The 11,444-nt window shown below is 42.3% G+C and overlaps 1 protein-coding gene across 1 annotated transcript in view; it reads right to left on the bottom strand.

Moving 5' to 3' along the window:
- pacs2 (phosphofurin acidic cluster sorting protein 2) overlaps positions 1-11,444 on the bottom strand; it is a gene marked incomplete at its 3' end in the record, with an annotated part of 48,435 nt that extends 36,991 nt beyond the window's left edge. The window contains 1 exon segment of the mRNA XM_024275155.1: positions 11,174-11,444. Within this exon segment, the coding sequence (XP_024130923.1) occupies positions 11,174-11,289 (116 nt within the window).

The raw sequence follows: 11,444 nt of genomic DNA, 5'->3' as shown, positions 1-11,444 counted from the left end.
AAATGGGTAATTTCCCGCGGCACACTTGACCATCTCTCACGGCACACTAGTGTGCCGCGGCACACTGGTTGAAAAACACTGGTTTAGAAAAATGGTTTGTTTTTACAAAGTCAGTGCCAGGAAGACGTGATAACCACATAAAAATGCAGCATCACAGGGAGGAGGAAGCGTTCTGCTTCCAAGAGAACATCCAAACATGACGTTCCACCTGCAGGCAGGTGTAGGCGACGAAGCTCTGAGGAGAACCGAGGACACAACAAACCACAATCCTACGATAATCCCAGCAGCGCAGAGGGAAGAGGCAGAATGAAGGAGAAAGAATCCTTCTTTTGGTTTTACCTGAAATCATAACCGCATTTATTAATGGACGACATGAAACCGCATTAATCCTCCACACAATCACATCTACATCTGCCACAAAGTTTGACACATCTCTGCCCCCGCCGCCGCTTTTTAGCCCGTTAACCTGATTTCTACTCCCCCCCCCCCTTTAGTGCTGCAAACAGGCCAAAGTAAACAATGACCCGTGTAATCACGCCGCCGTTTCAATCATTTCAGCCTCAGTTTTACAGGATGAAGCTCCTCTGTCACCAGATTTATGGATTTAGCAGGAAATAAAGTAAAATGTAGAGTGGGAGGGGGCCATTTTTTCTGTTTGACCTTTAAAACAGGTAAGTGTCTTTGTTCAAGGCCATCATTCACACATGCAGCTGTCTCCATGACAACGGCGTCAGCAGCTGAGAAAGGGACGATTTCACATCACGGCTGTGTTTTAATGTGGTTAAAAAGGAAGAACGGAAAACGTTTTGGTGTTTGTCTCTTAAACATTTAATAAATCAAATCTGCAGGTTTAAAATCCCATGAAACATCTATGAATCTCCTTAAGCGCTTTCATCTTTTTTTGGCATCTTTATATCTCCCAAATAAATCTTAGTTTTTTTTTTTATTAATTTTAAGAAGCAAAACTTATTTTAAGATTGATGGATGGATGTCCCTTAGAATACATATTTATCCTCTGTACAGAACATTTCTGACCCAGAATATCTCATCATTAAACCATTAAATGAACTCCTTTGGGTTTAGATGTGAAGAGGATTCTGGGAGTTGTAGTTTATGGTGGATTTAACATCTTCCTTTTTGTGCATGGTTCTACTGGAAGCCTCTTTAAAGTAGAAGAACAACTTAGCATACTTTTTAACCTTTTAACATTCATTCATTCATTCATTCAAACACGTGTGTCAAAGTCAAGGCCCGGGGGCCAGATCCGGCCCTCCAGGTAATTCTATTGTTATTAATGGCCCGATATTTTGGCATTTACTAAGATTTTTTTAGGCTATTTGGGAGTTTAGCTAATATTTAAGCTACATGCTAGCTGTTTTGGCTAATTTGGGCTTTTTCTAAAAAAGTTTTTTAGTCCATTTTGAAGTTTAGCTATTTTTTTAGCTCCATGCTAGCTGTTTTTTAAGGCTAATTTGGCATTTAGGTAATTTTTAGCTTGCTATCAGCTTTAGCGTTTTCAGCTATCAGCTTTAGCGTTTTTAACTATCAACTTCAGCGTCTTCAGCTATCAGCACTAGCATCTTTAGCCACCAAATTCAGTTTACAGCATTCACACTAGCATTATCACAGGTAATGTTTTATATCTAGTTCATAATTATGTTAAAAAGTTACAGTTTTAGAGTTTTAAATATGTAGTTTTAGAGTGTTCAGTAAATGTTTATCCTGTTCGGCCCGAGACCTCAGGTGTGTTTTGGATTTTGGCCCCTGTGATTGACTTTGACGCTCTTGAATTAACACCTGGGGCTTAAATCTTCATCAACCTGCTTTTCTCCTTCACCATCTACTGGAATTATGGTGTTAACGGTTGAAAAGTTTCAGTAAATCAAAGAACACAAACACTGGAGCTATATTGGGGGTTAAAGGGTTAACTGAAACATAAGTTTAGAAAATATGAAGAAAAACAGGAAGATTTATGAAAACGGTCAATAATAAGTAAAGAGTTGTGGACATTTCTACATACGGTCACCGTGACCTGAACACATTGGTGCACCTGTGCGTTTGCACCATGAAGCCACGCCCCCTCGCTCTCCGCCTTCTGCAGCAGGAACCCAGAGCTTCATCCACGTCCTCCACAAGCCCCAAAAACAAGAACTGGATTCAACCGTTTACCAAACCTAATCAACAACAACAACAAAAGCCGCTTTGAATGATTTTCCTGCATCGATCAGCATTTTAGATAGATGCAGGAATCACCAAATAAATGATCACCACATATCACCAATTCGACGTTTCTCTACACCCAGCGGATGCCACCAGTGAGCCATACGACGCCGCTCGCAGCTTTAATTCCATCAATGGTTCCATCCATTAACTTAAAGCTAAACTGCTTCTCCTTTCAGGTAGAGCTGATTTGGGGGTTTGGTATTTCCAAAAGTGGACATTTGAGATGATATTTACATCAAATAAATAAAAAAATAAAGATTTCAATGTAAGAAATTGGTTATCAGTGTAAAAACATTCATCAGTTATCAATAATGATCTAAGTCTGGAGTTCTTGTGACTCCTGTCAAACAGAAGTGAGTAGAAACAGACCTGCAGAGGAACCGGGTCGAGCTCGGTTCCTCTGCAGACTCGGATCTTTCCCGTCATGTTTTCCAGCAACCAGTCTGTTTTCCACAACCGTCTCTCAGACGTCGGTTCTTCCTCCGAAGCAGCAAACAGGAGCCGGTGGTGTTTACCGACAGTCATCTGCTGTTTGCGTTTGCACTTGGTGGCCTCACAGATGGTTGCGTCTCTATCGACAACAGTCGGTCACGTTCACTCCCGTGCAGACGCTGTTGTTCTTCAGAGAGGAAAAACTGATGTTTTTTTAGCTTCATAAAAGTCCAAACAGCCTGGAGACAGAATGAGAAGTCTGTGCAGTCTGCATGGGGGTCAGCAGGGGGTGGAGATGATTGCTCTGCAGACTCAGCATCGCCTCCGTCAGGTTTGTGTGTTTGCAGGAGCGTCTGGTTCTCCGTTTTCCTGCGTCAGCAGCTGGAACGCTTAAGCTGGAAAAAAGTGTCTGGAAGCAGATTCAGAACGATCTCATTCATGCCAGAAACTGGAAATGAAGCGGAGACCGGAGGAGAGAGAACCGGACCGGACCGGACCTGAGGGGTCGTCCAAAAGGCGGTCCAGATGTCCAAACGGTGCTGAACAAAATGATGCATAATATTAACAATTTTGATATAAACATAAATCACTAAAGTCCGGACTGAAGCTCTTCAGCTTCTATTCATCCGTGACATCCAGCCTTCACCTCCTCCAGGTTCACCTTCAGGGCCTCCAACCGTAGGGGGGTAAGGAAAGATTGATTTGGCGATATATCCCAATTTTTCATTTGATCCATTCCAAATAAGACGATATTTGATTCATTATTTCTCAGCGTCCTTCATCCTCTAACTTTTGTTTCCTTTCTCTCCTCCTGAAGTCCAGCGTCATCATCCTCATCTTCACCACATTCAGCTGCAGGTGGTTCTCCCTGCACACCTACACTGAGAGGTCTGATACAGAACCACGGACCGGTCTCACCGCAATGAGTCCAATCCACAGTAACAGCGTCTCTCTGCTGTGTATTGTGAAGAAAGCAGAAAAAATAGCAGAAAAATGTCCACATTTGAACAGCAGACTCTGACAAAGCCATAAAAAGGAACCGGTGAGAGTAAAGTGTGACTGTAACCAGGCAACAGTTCATTTATCTGCAGAAAACATGACAATAAAATGAAGACCAGAACCATCAGAGGGCGCGTTCAGAGAAAAAATCCTTCAGCAGAAATAAAAAACGGCGGCGACATGTTAGAACATTCGTGACTAAACTTCAGTAAAAATGTTTTTCTCATTTTATTTTGGGTTGTATGTTAATGCTAATGTATCTATGGCTAATGTTAGGCTAATGTTCCTGTTATTGTTCAGGCTGACGCTAACACTTACGCTAATGTTAAAGCTAACGTTGCAGTAATTGTTCTGGTTTCATTCAAGCTAACATTTAGGCTAATGTGTTGCTAATGTTCCGGTTATCGTTCTGCCCCAGTTTGGCACCTTAGGTTGTTAGCCTGAATAGTAGACAGAAAAGTAACTGGAACGTCAGCACTCATATTAGCATAAACATTAGCTTTAGCAGTAGCCTGAAAGATACTCAGAACAATAACTCGGATGTTAGCCTTAGCATTCGCCTGAATGAAAGCCAGATCAATAACTGCTATCATTAGCCTTAGAGTTAGCTTGAACCATAGCCAGAACAACAACTGGAATGTTAGCCTACACGTTAGACTAAGCGCTAGCCTTAGCCTGAATGATACAGAACAATAACTGGAATGTTTGGAGGCACATTAGCATTAGCGTTAGTCTGAATGATAGACAGAACAATAACAAGAACATTAGCCTAAATGTTAGCCTGGGCGTAAGGATAAACATTATCCCAAACTTTAGCTTGAATGTTAGCCAGCATAACAGTCTGATAGTTAGCCTACACATTAGCCTTAGCGTTAGCCTGAACGATAGACCAGACTGTGTTTTAGCTAAATGTTAGTCTGAACGTTTGCTTAACCGCTGACCTAAATGTTAGCCTGAGCATTAGCCTAGATATTAGCTATAACATTAGCTAGAACTGCCTAAGCATTAGCCCCTCCCCCTGGGGGAGCAGCACCCATAGATAAAACCATTCAGGCGTTGGTCATGACCCCACTGTGGATTTGAACCTGAACTCTTCCATCAGTGATGTCTCACCTTAAAAACTAAAGTAGAGACTTGAGATTTGATCTTCAGGAGCGGTCCGCTCTCCCACCGTCCCACAGAAACAGAGCCAAGCTTTGTTTGAAACCACAATAACAGAATGAGTCTAATTGTTTCAGCTGAACACAGAACAAGAACCCAGAGGAAGTGACTTTCCCTTTCACAATAAAGGCCTCCATGAAGGTCAAGCGTTCAAAGGAATAACAAGTGAAGAAGATTCTCCTTCAGAACAGGTTCTCTCTGGATCCGGTTCTGTCTGGATCCGGTTCTGTCTGGATCCGGTTCTCTCTGGATCCGGTTCTCCAGGACAACTGGACTGTAAACAGATCCAGAAGTTCCTCTGCTCATTCAAGGAGGTTTAGCTGGTCGTAGGACAGAATCCTGTCATGACCTCCATGCAAGATTTTCACGTCTGATAAACATGGAGGACGAGCGAACGGCGTCACAGTTTTCTGAGATTTAACGCCTCAAACAAACAAACAGGTTTTCACTGATATTTACCTCTCTGACGACGGAGGGAGAGTCACAGTTTTTATGACTCCACTCAGGTTTATCATTGGTGAGTTCTGTCGTTTACCAGACCCAAAATTTTGAGCTGAGTTTGATGATTTTTATTTTTTTAGGAATAAAGTTTGTTGAAAAAACACAATTAAATTATTTTAAAAACAACTTTTTGTTCCATCTTAGTGCTCGTATCATCACTACATTTGTACATTTTTGTATTGTTGGTCGACTTTGAAATGTAGTTTTTAAAGTTTTGTAGCTTTCATGCGATACCACAGAATATATCCGAATTCACTCACTACTTAGTGCACTATATATAGTGTATTCTTCATTTTCTAGTGCTGTCTGAATCTACAATACTAAAATTGAGTGCTTTCAGAATTTCCTAAAAGTCTTTGCAAAAAACTAGCGTGCATTGATACTACATTAGTGAACATAGACCATGATGCATCGCGTTTGAACAATTTTCACGAAACAAAAACAGTTTCAATGTATTTTTCAAAGAAAACATCAACGTTTCATCATCAGAACACACTGGAGTCATAATTAGATGTAAAATGTTTCTTTTGAAACTTCGTGAACTTGGTGACATCATACTTACTATTAAAAATAAAAGTAATGAGCATCGTGCCCGAATTGCTTTTAAAATCCAGGTCAATAGAGAGTCTCAAACTTTAAAGTTTGTTAATAGTCAAGGATTAGGATGGTAATTCAAACAAAGCTATTGTGAGTGGAGCGCCCCCTGGAGGGCAGGCAGCTATCGTCGTAACAGTTTGGGTCGCCTCACCTAGTGTTTGACCTCGAAATCACTGAATCTAAAAAATTACAAAAGTTAAAATAAAGTCACAAATGAAAAATTATAAATATGTTTTAAGGATTAATAATATGATTAATATGAGTGAAGAACCTTTTCTTCTGTATAAAGTCTGACGTAAATCTAGAGCAGCAAAGATTAGTGACTATTAAAATAGTCAACAACTAATTTTAGTGGATTAGTCGTTACTTTATATTATATGGAGTCGGAGTGTAGTAAAGCTGGAAGTTATATTGACATTCTGATAGCTTTATGGACTATTTTGGTATTAATTCAGCTTTTTAGGCTGTTTTGGAGTTTAGCTAATATTTCAACTACAAGCTAGCTATTTTGGCTAGTTAAGTTTTTTTCAGTTTTTATACTATTTTGGTGTTTAGCTAATATTTCAGCTAATTTAGGCTTATTTTTTAGCTATTTTTGCATTTAACTAATATTTTAGCTAGCCCTTTCAGCTATTAGCTTCAGTGTTTTCAGCTATCAGCATTAGCATCTTCAGCAGCCAAATTCAGCTTCCAGCATTCACACTATCATTATCACAGGTGATGCTTTATATCTAGTTTTTAGTTAGTTTAAAGCTAATGATAGTATAGATGTGTGCTTTACATCCAGTCTGCCCATGACCCGATTAGTCGACTAATCGTAAAGAATAATGGCTGTTTAGTCGACTATTAAAATAGCCGTTTGTGGCAGCTCACTCAAAGCTGCATTCTTTACAGCTCAACCTCCCGCTTACATATCTGATTACAGTTTTAGTCCCATTTTGTGTTTTTGTTCAGTATTTTGTCTGAATCTTGGATAAATGATGCACAAATCCACAATCCAGAGAGCATAAATCCTCTTTTCCTGACAGAACAAACACAGAAACGAGGGGGGGTCATGAAACAAAGAGCAGCTTTAACTGCCCCTCGTTCGTCCCACTCTGAATTCCTGCGATGCGATTGTCCCCGCCGGCCCGGGACAAAAAGCCGAGTGTCCTCCTGCAGCTCAAAGCGACATCTCAGCATTCTCGCCTCCAACGGGCGCAAATATGACGGCCTACCGGCTGGCGCCGCCACTCGAGAGAGGCAGTTCAATCCGCCTCTGTCTCTGAGACTGGCACCATCTGCAGCGGCACTCGACCCCACGCCTCTGTGCTCTGCAGACATGCAACCAAGCCCACTTCACAAATACCCAGATGTGTTCTGCAGATCTGAGGAGGCCTCCATCTGCAGGGAGGGGGCGTGTCTACAAACACCTGCAGCCGCGACGAGAACTGCAGTGAGAAGAAGAGACGACCTTCCAGGTTCTTCCTGTGAACTCAGCCGACTCGCCACTCTCTGACATGAACTCACCTTCCCTCCGTCTGCATCAGGGGTCCCCAAACCACGGCCCGCGGGCCGGATCAGGCCCGCCTCCACATTCGGCCTGGCCCCCCAAACTATTAATCTGGGTGCAGCTGGAAGCGAATTTTATTAGGGGAGGGGGGGGGGGTCCCCCACACTCGCTCAGTCCAGTTCTCATATACAGCCTTGATTCAGCCTGATAACTGAAGAACCAGAGAACAGACGAGTTCGGCAGGTTGAACACACCGCCCCCGTTCCAACACCCGTCTGACCTCCAGGATTGTTTGAGGAGGAAAACCAACATCCGTCACGACCTCCCAGACCCCCCACACAGGTCTGACGGTGCCGGCAGGCCCGGCGGGTCACCGAGGACTGAACTGCAGCTCCAGCAGCACTTTATCTGCTGGGCTGAACGATATCACGGCCGCGCTATTCCTGGAAACAAATTGGTCTTATTTCAGCTGAAAGCCTGCAGAGTCGGGTCCATCAGAGCATTAACTTAAGAGGATAAAGAGTGAGGAACAAACACGCCGCTCCGTTCCAGCAGTAATTAAAGCCTTTCCCTCCTCTCCAGCGGCTGACAGCAGCATGTCGGCCTGACCTCCACTAATGAGGATTTGGCTCGGCTGCAGTTTGACGGACATCAGATGGTCCGTTTGGTTCCTGCCGGCGGATCTGATGCTCCAAATCACACAAGCCAGATTCACCCACTGTGGGACGCAACCGGCCGAATGTTTGGATTTATATGAGAATAAGTCAAACATTTTGTGAATCACAGAAACAGTTTCAGGAAAAACGTCTGATAACGTTCAGAAGAGACGTTTGATCGGATGAACGTCTTTATAAACACAAACATTTACTATGAAGGTTTGATTTGAAAAACTTTCTAAAACCATATGATTGAACAACCTTTTTATCATAAACTTCTGAATCAAATCATAGGACAATTATTAATGAAATGATTCCTTTAGTTAAGATCAATAAATATGACCCAATCACTCGATCTAAAGGATGGATTCTAACTGGTGTTACTGTTGCTCAGCTTTAAAGTCAAGAACATCCACAGTAAACATGAATATTCTTTTGCTCCGATGTCGAGAGTGAAATCATTTTCTTTGGAGGAATTTCCTTTGACTAAAAAGCTGAAATCAATTCAAACAATCATAAAAACTACAGATTATTGATGATTCTTCTTAAATCCACAAATGATGATTTCACAGCTGTGACGATTATTATGATTGTCTGATCGCTTAAAAAATGGGCCGAGACGATAAAAAAATAATACAAATTCTCTTCCTGGTGTCAATAATACAGATAAACCAGGGCTGGGTATCAATTATCATTTACAGAAGTTATTTGATCCGATTCCGGTTTTTTCGATTCTTTAATAGTAGAAGAAGAGCTGCTGATTGTTTGATCAGTCAGACAGGTTGTTGTAACTTCCTGTTTGTAGGTCTGTGTGTGAGAAAAACACACGAATGTGTCTTTGTGTTGTTATGAGGACCTGAAAAAAAGCTTCTAAACAACGAAAGCAGTTCAGTAAGTTAATGAAAATATTTTCACAGCTGTGAAATAATGTTTACAACACAGTAACAAGGATTTTATAGCATTTTTATGACTGTAAAACGGTTTTAGGAAGCTTTAACTGCAGATTTTATACTTCCGCTTTTTGCAGAAACAAAACACGACTGCAGCTACACATCAAACGGATCACACATTTCTGTTTGCATGAGCAGAACGGATTTCCATATGTGGACAGAAAAACAACAGAATACTTTTCATAAGAATTCATTTCCATATGAGGAACGAATGTATTTCTGCAGATCCGCTTCACTCATTCAGATCATGAGATCCGCCCGAGTATGGAGCCAAATCAGCGCCACAAATGTTTGAAGCCCAAAAAACATTTGGAAAAAAAATATTTTTGTTTGGCCAGAAAAAAATGTAAGAAGTAAAATGTAAAACTTTTGGCTATTCTAAAATAAACTTTATTATTTTCAGCTTCAAATGTCCCCGTTTGAAAACTCTAAATTTCAATTTAAACTTTTTTTTGCCCGTTTTGGAATCTAAATGTTTCAGTTTCAAAACTTTTTACCCCTTTGGGGCGGAGCTAACACGAAGGACCAATCAAAATGGATGAGGGTGGAAACTTCAGCCCCGATGATTCAATGACTCTGAGGACCTGGATTAGACTAAACCGCCGTTTTCTGACCGAAATGATCACAGTTATCAGAGAAAGTTTGAGTTTTGAAACCAAAAAAATTGAACATTTAAAGCTGAAAATAATTACATTTATTTTAGAATAGCAAAGTTTTGGACATTTTACTTTTTTTTTCCAAACACCAATATTGTTTTCAAAATATTTTATCTGGGTTTCAAATATTTTTGGCCCAGATTTGGCTCCATAGAAAGCCTGATGAGACACAACGGATCTAAAAACATTTATCCTGCAATCGCAAAAATAGTTTTTGAAGAGAATATTTGCTGTAAATGTTTTGGAAAGCAAAAAACGTCTTTATAATCAAGTATTAAATATTTTTATTTGAAAATTATGATTTCTTTTTCTTAACATTTTACATTTTGTTTGCAATTTAGAAAATTTTGATCTCAAAACTTTGACTTTTGTTTGCAATATGGTGGCACAAAAATCTCTTCATAAACAAACGAGGCCAAAAAGTTTTGAAACTGAAATTTTCAGATTGGAAAACAAACAACAACAAAAACTGAAAAAAAAGTTTAAATTGAAATTTTGGATTTGGAAACCTAAGCAGAACATTTAAGGTTAAAAATAATTAGGTTTATTTTAAAATTGGAAAAAGTTTTTGAAATTTTACAGTTTTTTGACCAAACATCAATATTTTTTTTCAAAATGTTTTATTTGGGCTTTAAACATTTATAGCCCCAAAATAGCTCCATACAGGAGGCTTTAGTTACGATGTTTTGAAGCTTTTGAACCTTCTATTTTTCTATTTTATGCGTTTAAGAACATTTATATTCCTGTTTTCATTGGTTTTAGATGATTTTTTAGATTGGGGGGGTCAGAATGTTTCCAGCCAACCTGCCATTGAAGTTCCTGATTGACCAAACACACCTGAGCCAGGTGATCAGCAGCAGAGCAGGCAGGATTTCTGGAGTCTGACCCCCCGTTTTCGGGTGACCGCTCTGTCCCACCCCCGTTTTAGGGAGACCGCTCTGCCCCCCACCCCCGTTTGGATCTTTGACAGAAGTCTTACAGCTCTGCTAACGTGAAGGAGAACGGATCTTCTCTCTGTGGGGACAGAGAGCGCCAGAGGAGAACTGATGGAGAACTTTACGGAATCTTCTTCCACAATAAAAGAGGATGACCCCCCAGCTCCCTCACTGTCACCTCCACCGTCACCTCTTCGGTGTTCTGGTTCTGTCTGAGTTCTGGTGGATGAAGGTTTGATCACATGTCTCCACCTGCAGCCTTCTCTCGGATTTGGCTGCTGAACAAAAACGGTCAAACTTTTGTTTTGAAAGGACTTCAGCAGAAGTGTGGCACGCGCGTCTGTTCGGATGACCGCAGGTGAAGAAGGTGCGGCTGCCGTTCCCGCTCCCGCTCCTCCGGGAACACCTGCAGGCCTGCTCGCAGCTGCAGACGGCGCGCGGGTTCCCGCCGCGGCGGGGCCTGCGTGGGCATCCGGCGGGCACAATGACACAGCTAGCTGGCGCGCGGGGTTCTCCGGCAGCTGTGCGGGAGGGAGGGAGGGAGGCGCGCGCCGGGCTCGCGCCGTCTTACCTCGGGACGCAGTTCGGGGAGGAGCCGTCGATCTCCCAGGTGGCGAACAGGTTCATGGGCACCGGTCTGTTCAGCGCCCCGCCGCCGAAGCTCAGCCGGCCGCTGCGCTCCGCCATGGTTCGGGACGGTCCGACACCGAGCTGCGGGTCCGGGCATGCGCGGCGGCGCGGGTCCGTGCGCGGGTCCGCTACCAGGAGCGGCGCGTCAGGCGCATGCCTCCGCGCGGTGGGGGTCCTCTGTGCCGGGGAGGGACTGCGGCGCGCGGCGGCGG

The sequence above is a fragment of the Oryzias melastigma genome, linkage group LG22 (genome assembly GCF_002922805.2).
Source record: "Oryzias melastigma strain HK-1 linkage group LG22, ASM292280v2, whole genome shotgun sequence".
NCBI classification, from domain to species: domain Eukaryota; kingdom Metazoa; phylum Chordata; class Actinopteri; order Beloniformes; family Adrianichthyidae; genus Oryzias; species Oryzias melastigma.
Note: the sequence above shows the minus strand (reverse complement) of the source record. Positions and strands in the feature narration are given on the sequence as shown.